This window comes from Gekko japonicus, unplaced genomic scaffold (assembly GCF_001447785.1).
Source record: "Gekko japonicus isolate JY-2015 unplaced genomic scaffold, Gekko_japonicus_V1.1 scaffold1031, whole genome shotgun sequence".
Classification (NCBI taxonomy): domain Eukaryota; kingdom Metazoa; phylum Chordata; class Lepidosauria; order Squamata; family Gekkonidae; genus Gekko; species Gekko japonicus.
Genome location: NW_015177041.1, coordinates 195,246 through 205,322, shown reverse-complemented (window position 1 = coordinate 205,322; position 10,077 = coordinate 195,246). Strand labels below are relative to the sequence as shown.

Sequence of the window (10,077 nt, the reverse complement as noted above, 5' to 3'; positions counted from 1 at the left end):
CCGGCGGGGGGGGGGGGGTGGCGGGGGTCGGGGCCGGGTCCGGTTCCCCTGGCTGGGGCCTGGTGCTCCGCCGCCGCGGCTCTTCTCCCCCCCCCCACCCCCTTCAAGCTCCCTCTCGCTTCTCCCGCAGGACGCCGCCCCCGCCGCCAGGATGTCCCGCTGGCCCTTGGCCGCCCTCCTCCTGCTGGCCTGCCTGGCCCCCCGCTCAGGTAGGAGGGAGGGAGGGAGAGGGAGCCCCGGCTCTGCCCGCTGCCGGCCTCGGGGTGGCCCCGAGCGCCTTCACACGAGAGAGGTGCTGGGTGGCCCACGTGCGACTGGCGGCAGCCGGACAGCTTTCCAGGGTCCTGAAACTCTGTCCAGCCCTAGGAGGAAGGGCGGGGGGGGGCAGGTGCATTATAAAAGGGTAGACCCCCCCCCCAACCTTCTTCGTGCCGAGTCTCTCTGACACAGCTCTCCCTGTGGGTTAGATGCGCTGGCTGTGATGTCGGTGGACTTGGGCAGCGAGTCCATGAAGATAGCCATTGTCAAGCCGGGGGTTCCCATGGAAATTGTTTTAAACAAGTAAGTGGGCTTGGGGGCATCTTTGTGGACGGATAAGACGAATGAATGAATGAATAAATAAAGATGAGCCGTCATCAGTTTAAACGCCTCACACTGTCAAAATCCCCACTTAAAAGGAGTAATCTCAGCCACCAGAGAAGAGGTGGTTTCATCCACTGCCTGTCCGCCTTGCGATGCAGGCAAGAAGGAAAGGCATTCAGCAGGTGCTTGGAGGCTCGTTTGTTGTCCCACAAGTTCTGGAGCCCAACAGAAAAACAGTTGCTAGGAGGTGAGGAAAGATTCCTGTTTGAACATTTCTTCTTGCTTTAGGGAATCTCGGCGGAAAACGCCAGTGGTGGTCACCCTGAAGGAGAACGAGCGCCTCTTCGGTGACAGTGCTGTCGGAATGGTGAGCCGGAGACACAGAATCTCTTTCCCCCTCCCCTCTGCCTCTTGCGTAGTTTTTGTAGCACTGCATATACGTACCTTATGCTGCTATAGTACATTGATTTTTGCCACCTGAGACATAGGGAGGAATTTAGCTTGAAATTGCAAAGTATGTTATTTGGACAGAAACACTATTGTATGGTCGTAAGAAGTAGGAGCTGTGGTGGCTCAAGTGGTTAAGATGCTGAACTGCAGACTGTGGAAGGTCAGTAGTTCAGCAGTTCCAGACCCGGGTGCCGCATGACGGAGTGAGCTCCCGTCTCTAGTCCCAGCTCCTGCCAACCTAGCAGTTCGAAAGCAAGAAATTGCAAGTAGATAAATAGGTACCACTTCGGTAGGAAGGTAACAGTGTTCCGTGCGCCTTGGTGTTTAGTCATGCCGGCCACATGACCATGGAAACATCTTTGGACAGCACTGGCTCTTCGGCTTTGAAACGGAGATGAGCACCGCAACCCTAGAGTCGGATTCGACTGGCTTTCGAGCAAGGGAACCTTTACCTTTAAGAAGTAGGATCACCTGCATATTGGGATATTAGATTAATCTTTACAACATTGGAAATGCTGGAGTCTCTTGTAAAGTTTTATCAATAAACGGAGTATGGCACATGAACTATTGTCACAATTAGTTGTTTGTAAATGAAGTTTTCTTGAACGTATTGTACATGCCTACAACATAGATTGGAATTATCAATATCTATTGCTGTTCACATATTTTCATACTACACATTTTGAGTAAAAGCTTGTGTTTCATTCATTCCACAAGTATCTCCTCATCATAGGAATTTTTTTCAGTCTGCCCCCAAATTTCCTAATTGTTCCATTGGAAAACTGAAAACTTCCCGGGGTTTTTTTATGGTACACATTTTGAGTGAAGAGAAACCTTGCCTTAAGAATCATTTTGTTTATTCTAAAACTGCTGGACCTCCTGATGGCACCTGGTATTTTTGGCTACTGTGTGACAGAGTGTTGGACTACATGGGCCATTGGCCTGATTCAACATTGGTTTCTCTTATGTTCTTGTATAATGTTTTACAGTGTTTTTCTTCTCTCAGTGGTCTCCATCATAAACATTGAAAAAAAGTTCTTATTTGTGCGTGGGGAGAATGAAAAAGATCCCCCACCCCCTATTTTATTCCAGTGCACTCAAATCTTTCAGTGGAGAAAAGACGCTTGCATTTCTGGCAGCTAATTTTCAGAACTCACACATCAGGAAGTCTTGCATGTGCTTGACCTCACGGGAAATGAAGTGAAAATGTGCATGTTTGACTTTGAGCATCGTCTGTCTTCAAATGCTCCTTTGCTTGGTATATTTACCATTTAAAATGAGTTAATTGTTGAGGATTTGTAGCCTTGGCTTCAAAACTTTCCTTTAAACTTCATGTGACTGGAAAAGCCGTGAAGAAGTGCCACCTTAGCATGCCTAAATAAAAATGATTTGATGATTGGTTACTGCTTCTTGAGGACTTGACACTCTTATTACCACATTCCCCACCCCCAGGCCATCAGGAGCCCCAAAGTAGCCTTCCGCTATTTCCAGGACCTCTTGGGCAAGCACATAGGTAACCCCCAGGTGGCGCTGTTCCAGTCACGGTTTCCAGAGCACGAGTTGGTGAAGGATGCCCGGAGACAAACGGTCGCCTTCAGGCTGTCAGAGTGAGTGGGAGGGGTTGGGGCTGGAGGGGACCATGTGGGGTGGCTGGGGCGGGGGGACTGGGGCACCTTTGCAGCGTGGCACGAAGGGTGCATCTGCGGGAGCTTGGTGGGACAGAAGTTGTGGTCAGGCTCAACTCTTGGAGGCCTGGCTGTCTTTGCTTCTGCCGTGATGAAGAGCAGGAAAGTCCCTCCTCCTGTCAGCGAGGCTGCTCCATTCTATAATGTGTCTGTCCCCCATGTGCCCCCCCCCCCCCCGGCCGCCTGCAAAGCTGACTTACAGAAAACATAGAACATATCCAGGAAGTGGGTGGACTGTTGGAAGTGAACCTCACTTGCTGGGGGCGGGTGCTCCTGTGCCACACAGAATTTCTGCCAAAAACTTGCTGGCCTCTCGAGTGACACACTCGGCAGGGAATGGGGACCAGGGAGGAAGGGAGCTCCCAAGTGAGCCCTGCCTGGCACCGGCCAGGCTGTCTCTGTCCCCAGACAGAGTTGCAGAGGTTGTTTGTTACTGTGGACATGATGGGTTCCCTCCAGCCCTCTCAGATGGGATCCAGAGGGGGGCTTTCTGGAGCCAGTAGTGCCCCCTTTGACTCTCCCCCCCCCCCCCCCCCTCAGTCAGTTGTTATGCAGTCTTTTGATTATTTAGAGGTCCTGGGCATGGTCCTGAACTACTCCCGCTCCCTGGCAGAGGAGTTCGCAGGTCTGGAGGGGCAGAAAGCTTGGCTGGGTGTCTGGGGGAGGGGCAGGAGCGGAGTGCATTCAGTCGCCAAATAAAAAGATGGTGACGCGTGAGGTGATTTCTGCTCCTCTTGCAGAACAGCCCCTGAAGGACGCCGTGATCACGGTCCCGGCCTACTTCAACCAGGCGGAGCGGAGAGCCGTCCTGCACGCAGCCAAGATGGCGGATCTCAAGGTTCTGCAGCTCATCAACGACAACACCGCGGTGGCTTTGAACTACGGCGTATTTCGGAGGAAGGACATTGATGCTACACCCCAGGTGCTTCTGGGAAGACTGGAGGACCCCTGCAAAATGGAGGGAGGGCTGTTCATCGAGCCAGCATGGCCTCGTGGGTCTGAGTATCGGCCTGGGAGGGAGACCACGGCTGACGCACGCTCTGCCGTGGAAGACGCCTGCGGGGGGGAGGGGGCCTTGGGCCAGTCACAGGTTCTCAGCCTGACCTATCTCCTAGGGTTGTCGTGAGGATAAAAAAGAGGGCAAGAAAACGATGTAAGCCCCTTTATTTCCTCATCGAGGAGAAGTGGCTGTGTACAAATGCAGTAAATCAGCAGCTCCCTGTCTGCGCTTGGGGGGGCTCCACTCTCCTTTGTAGAGGAAGGAAAGAGCTCTCTGCTTAGGTTAGCTCCGAGCAACAGGTATTATTATAAGAGCAACAGAAAGCTGGCTGTTTTGTCTCCATCACACGCATCCCATGGGAACCTGCTGTGGACAGCGTTGGTTGCTCAAAACCACACTGAGAGTTCAGTAGCACACCTGTGTGGTTTGCTCCCTGCTTTTCTTAGCTGGTGTTCTTTTGTTTCCAGAACATCATGTTTTATGACATGGGGGCCGGCAGCACCGTGTGCACCATTGTGACCTACCAGACGGTGAAAACAAAGGACTCAGGGACCCAGCCTCAGCTGCAGATCCTGGGTGTTGGGTAGGAGTTCTTCCCTTGCAATTGGATCTGTTGGATAGTCCAGAGGGAGGCAGGTTTGTGAAGCGGGGCCCTCTCCCAGCCGGTGGCAGCAGGACTGTCACGCGCAATGTGTGATCAGGAGGTGTCCAGAAAGCCAAGGCGTGGGGGTGGGCTGGTGAGAGAGGCCAGCCGTCACCCCGAGTCCTGGAGCAGCTGGTGGTAGTTGAGTGGAGGGTCCTGCTTGTCTTCTGCTAGATTTGATCGCACGCTTGGAGGACTGGAAATGGAGCTGCGCCTTCGCAACTACCTGGCCGAGCAGTTCAACAAACAGCACCCTTCCAAGGATGTCCGGCAAAACCTCCGGGCCATGGCCAAGCTGCTGAAGGAAGCCAATCGCCTGAAGACAGTGCTGAGCGCCAATGCTGACCACATGGCCCAGGTAGCTGCCCTTAGGAGCCACGGGTGCAAGTTGTTCAGCTCTGGACTGCATCGGTCCCTTGCAAGCATAGACAGGCTTTGCCGCCCCAACTACCAGGTCATGAAGCATTTGGCCTTTTCTGGCATTGCTGACTTCCAGGTTTTATCAGAAAAAGACAGGCTTAACACCCGAGGCTTTTCTCCCCTTTCCCTGGAGAGCTCCGGAGCAAACGGGTGTGTGGGGAGCACCGTTTGATGGGATGCTCCCGCCTGTCCTGCCTTCCTTCCCAGGTGGAGGGCCTGCTGGATGACATTGACTTCAAGGCCAAGGTTTCCCGGCAGGAGTTTGAGGACTTGTGTGCTGACTTGTTCCAGCGGGTTGCAGGGCCTGTGCATCAGGCGCTGGACAGTTCTGGGATGAGTCTGGTAGGTGCAGGCGGGCCTTGGTGGGGGTGGGAAGGGCTGTCAGGTCACAGCTGACCTATGGCCGCCCCGCAGGGTTTTCAAGGCAAGAGAGGAGCGGAGGTGGTTGGCCCTTGGCTCCCTCTGCCCAGCAGCCCTGGATCTCCTTGGTGGTTTCCAAGTAACTGAGGCTTGACCCTGTTTCGCTTCTGAGATCTGACCATCTGCATCACACGGGGGGTGGGGTGGGGTCGCTGCTCCTGCTCCCTAGATCTGCAGAACCCAAACTGCAGGGTTGGAAGACAGGAATCAGCCTGAATTCTTGAAAGTTGTATCGCCAAACTTTCTTCAAATTTCCAGAATGACATTGACCAGGTGATCCTAGTTGGAGGTGCCACTCGAGTGCCGAAGGTTCAAGAAATGCTGCTAAAAGTTGTTGGCAAGTAAGTGCCAGGCTGATCTCTGGTCCTCCCCGTTTGTGAAAGCCAGTTTGGTGTGGTGGTGAAGTGCGCGGACTCTAATCTGGGAGAACTGGGTCTGATTCCCCACTCCCCCACTTGCAGCTGCTGGATGACTTTGGGCAAGCCGTAGTTCTGTCAGAGCTGTTCCCTCAAGGACAGTTCAGGAAAGAGCTCTCTCGGCCCCGCCTACCTCACAGGGTGTCTGTTGTGGGAAGGGGAAGGGAAAGGGGTTTGTAAGCCGCTCTGAGACTTCTCTGGGTAGTGAAGGGCGGGGTAGAAATCCAATCTCTTCTTCTTCTCCCCCCCCCCCCCCCCGCCCCCCCCCCCCCCCCCCGTTCCCGCCATTCTGGCCAAATCTGTGTGCAGCTGAATGTGCTCTCTGTCGCCAACCTCAGGGATGAGCTGGGGAAGAACATCAATGCGGATGAAGCGGCTGCGATGGGGGCGGTCTACCAGGCAGCTGCGCTGAGCAAGGCCTTCAAAGTGAAGCCCTTCCTCGTCAGGGACGCGGCCGTTTTCCCCATCCAGGTGAGCTGTGGCTTGTTGCCACGCGTGCAGGGGGAGGACGTGATGTGCTGGGGAGGGGGAAGATGGACTTGCCGGGGAACTAAGTACTTCTCGTCTCCTCTGCCTGCCAGGTGGAGTTCACCCGTGAAGTGGAAGAGGAGGACAGACCCAAGAGCCTGAAGCACAACCGGCGGATTCTCTTCCAGCGCATGGCTCCCTACCCTCAGCGCAAGGTCATCACCTTCAACCGCTACACGGATGACTTTGAGTTCCACGTCAACTATGCAGACATGGGCTTCCTGAGCGAGAGCGACCTGCGGTGAGTGTGCGCTCCTGGGGGCCAGAGAGATGGCCCCCTGCCCCGTGTTGGCATTGCTGCTGCCAGTGGAGCTTGCAGTGTCTGTGCCCGGGAAGGGCCTCCTCTGAAAGAGGGTGGCGAAGCGACAGAGCTGGTAAAAGAACGTAAAGAGGGGCTGGCAGGGGACTGGCTCCGAGCCACTGGAGCTCTCCGGACAGTGAGAGTTGAGCAGCATTTTCCAAGCTACTTCCTGGGAGCTTCGCCTGTCCCCAAATTCAAGGACTGGCTGTTCTTGCAGGCCCGCTGGCTGCTGGGTCACCCCGCCGTGGAGATGCAGCTGTGTAGGCAACTCTACTGTGGCTCTTGCTTTGGACTTTACAGGACTTTCGGGTCCCTGAACCTCACCACGGTGAGGCTGCGAGGCGTGGGGGAGAGCTTCAGGAAGCACGTGGACTATGAGTCCAAAGGCATCAAGGCGCACTTCAACATGGACGAGAGCGGCGTGCTGAGCCTGGACCGTGTGAGTGCAGCCTCTTGCCCTGGGGCATCTTCGGGGTCTTTCCGGGGGGGCTTCCCTGTCTCATCATGGTGCTTGGTGCCTTGCTCTCCAGGTGGAATCGGTGTTTGAGACGGTGGTGGAGGACAAACCAGAGGAGGAGTCCACGCTCACAAGTAAGATCTTTGGGCCGCCTCTTGCAGAGCCGGTGGTCCACCGCTCTCTCTCAGCCTGGCCCTTAGCTGCTGTTAGTTAGGGAGGGGACGGAGGACGAGCCTGCCCCCCCCCCCATTTTGTTGCCCCATAGCTTTTCAGTTCAGCAAGCTGGGGCTGCAAGCGCCGGTTCCTTTGGTGTGCAGTCCTCTGTCCTGGGCCTCCCAGTCTGTTTCGCTGTGCGTGCAGCGCTGGGGGGGGAGCAAGATCAGGGCTTTCTCTCCCCCCCCCCCGGCGAGAGGTGCTGCGAGGTGCTGCCTCGGTCTAATCTCGAGCTCCAGAGAAACAATTTGGGTGACAAACAGATAACTGCAGCTTGTTTGTTTACATTTCGCTATATTTTATATACTGCTCTGTAACTGTTGTTTCCCAAGTGAGTTATAACGTAAAACCTCTAAATTAAGCCAATTTAAAAACCATTAAAAGGCCTAGCAGTAGCAGGGTACAACTTCATATCCAGTTTGTGGGAGGGGTGGGGAGATCCTACAGAACAGCATTATTTCCTCCTGTCCCCTACAGGAGCAAGGGGAAAAGCCAGCTATGGTCCAGGACATCCCAGGTCCAAATCTTGCCTCAATAAGGGAGCAGTTCCAAGCCACACTGCTCCGAAGGAAGTCCCATTTCATTCTAGGGGGCCTTTCTCTTGGGACGGTGTTCTTAGGCTTGCAGCCTTAGTGACGTTCAGGGAAGCCACACTCCTACTCTCTGCTCCGTCACTCCAGTACAGGGATAGTACTGGTCTGTTGTATAGGACTGCTGTGAGCATTGCCCCAAGATTATCTGTATGTAGAGTGAGCCATGCAAACGCAAGCTGTGATTGTACCTCTCAAGTGAAGCAAATATTGAGGCCAAGTCGGCCTGCAGATCTTCCCAGGAGAGTGCACAGATATCCTCCTGCACAGATCTTTGTTTCCCCACCTGGGTTCTGTGCCCCCCCTGGACTCCGCTCCAGTTCATTCACCCTCGTACGGCCAGGGACTGATCCAGGGCACCTATTCAGGGGCTCTAGGGCTTCTTCCCCCGAGTCCAGGAAACCAAGAGACAGCTGGATCCCAGCAGCCCAGGGCTGGCAGCACACTCGGGGGGGGGGGGCCCCCCCCCCCCCCCACTCTGCCAAGGTTTCATGCCACTGATCTAACCGTGTGGGAGACAGACTCCGTGGCAGAAACTGCATGGGGAGGCTCCCTGGGGCTGGGGTTGTGCTGTTGTCACATCATGCTTTTATGGCATTACTGGACGTACCAGCAGAGCCATGGGGGGGGGCAGTGTCTCGTTCAAAAGTTCTAGGTGCTGCTTTGCTGCCACCAGATGAGATGAAAGAAATGCAGCAAAGGCTTCTGAGTTTAATCCTTCCGCCAGGTTGGAAGGGTGTCAGTGACTGTCACCTCCTTCAAGCCAGCAGCCCTGCACTGCTCTATGAAAGAGCGGGTTTTAAGGAAACTTGAGTCTGTGCCTCCTGGTGAGAGCTGTCAACCAGGGCAATCAAAGTGGCAGGCAGTGAGCTGGATCCCAGAGTCCCCAGAGTCTGAGCGACAGGGATATGTGTTGTCTGGCTCTTCCGGCGCATCTGAGCCGTGTGTCTCTCTTGGGCAGAGCTGGGGAACACCATCTCCAGCCTCTTTGGCGGAGGCAGTACTGCGCCACAAGCCCCTGCAAACCAAACGGAGACTGTTCAGGTGAGTGCTACTCTGCTGACTGTGTGGCTGGGATGGGGGCAAAATTGGGGTCCTGCTCCAAGCATTGCCCGTGCTCCCCTTCAGCACAGGGTGAGGCTGTGTCAAGCACTTGTGGGAGGCAGCAGAACCGTGGTGCTGGGTGGCCTCAGCACAGGCAGGGTTGCCTTGGTGGGTACATCCGTAGCTCTGCCTGGCTGGAAAAGCTTCGTTGTGCTAAATTTTTACCCCTCCCTGCCTGCCTGCCTGCCCAGGAGGAGGAGGAGAGCCAAGCAGAATCCGGAAAGGAGGACCAGAAGGATGATGCTGGGGCTGCCGGTGAAAAGGAGGTCAAGCAGCAGGTACCAACACCACCCCCCGCTCAAGAGAAAGCGGCTGCAGATGCTCCCGACGGAGAGGACCAGGAAGAGAATGCAAGAGAAAAGCCTGACTCCCAGGTAAACACGGAAAAAGGATCATCAGAATGTCAGAAGAGCCCTGCTGGGTCAGACCAGTGAGGGTCCATCTAGTCTAGCATCCTGTCTTACACAGTGACCAGCCGGTTCCTCTGGACAGCCAACAATGGGGCAGAGAGGCCGAGGCCTTCCCCTGAGGTTGCCTCCCAGCTCTGGGATTCAGAGGCTTAGTGCCTCTGAATGTGGAGGTTCCCTTCATAAGAACATCAGAGAAGCCACTTTTGGATCAGGCCAATGGCCCATCCAGTCCAACACTCTGTGTCACACAGTGGCCAAAAAGACCAGGTGCTATCAGGAGGTCCAGCAGTGGGGCCAGGACACCAGAAGCCCTCCCACTGTTGCCCCCCCCAAGCACCAAGAATACAGAGCATCCCTTGCCCCAGACTGAGAGTTCCTATCTGTACCTTGTGGCTAACAGCCACTGATGGAACTCTGCTCCATATGCTTATCCAATTCCCTCTTGAAGCCGTCTATACTTCTAGCCGTCGCCACCTCTTGTGGCAGTGAATTCCATGTGTTATCAATGCCTGCTCTTGTCTTTTGGCATCTGAAATTACTTCACTCTCCAAGATATAAGAACAGATGGACTCATAGTTCAGCTGTATCTGAGGAAGTGAGCAGTGATTCATGAAAGCTCATTCCCTGCCACAAATTTTGTTAGTCATTAAAATGCTGCTGGACTCTTCCTCCCTTTCACTAATAAGGAATGCAAGCTGTGCTGTTAGGTCCCCCCACTCCAAAATATGGAAAGGAATCTCTAAGTGCTATGGGATGGTCTCTCTCTTTCATACCTGGAAAAAAAAATTGGTCTTAAACACAGGACTCCCCCCCCCCCAAAAAAAAAATACCTGAAATAAAACATTTTTTGGGTCTAAA

General features: G+C 54.5%; 1 protein-coding gene across 1 annotated transcript in view; it reads left to right on the top strand.

Annotated features, from left to right (window-relative positions):
* The first annotated feature begins 141 nt into the window (after window positions 1-141).
* HYOU1 (hypoxia up-regulated 1) overlaps window positions 142-10,077 on the top strand; it is an 18,050-nt gene continuing 8,114 nt past the window's right edge. The window contains 16 exon segments of the mRNA XM_015428054.1: window positions 142-209; window positions 468-561; window positions 871-949; window positions 2,485-2,643; window positions 3,258-3,342; window positions 3,458-3,639; window positions 4,185-4,300; window positions 4,535-4,718; window positions 4,988-5,122; window positions 5,459-5,541; window positions 5,955-6,087; window positions 6,198-6,385; window positions 6,746-6,884; window positions 6,976-7,036; window positions 8,667-8,749; window positions 9,001-9,183. Of these exon segments, the coding sequence (XP_015283540.1) occupies window positions 152-209; window positions 468-561; window positions 871-949; window positions 2,485-2,643; window positions 3,258-3,342; window positions 3,458-3,639; window positions 4,185-4,300; window positions 4,535-4,718; window positions 4,988-5,122; window positions 5,459-5,541; window positions 5,955-6,087; window positions 6,198-6,385; window positions 6,746-6,884; window positions 6,976-7,036; window positions 8,667-8,749; window positions 9,001-9,183 (1,962 nt within the window). The 5' untranslated portion in view covers window positions 142-151.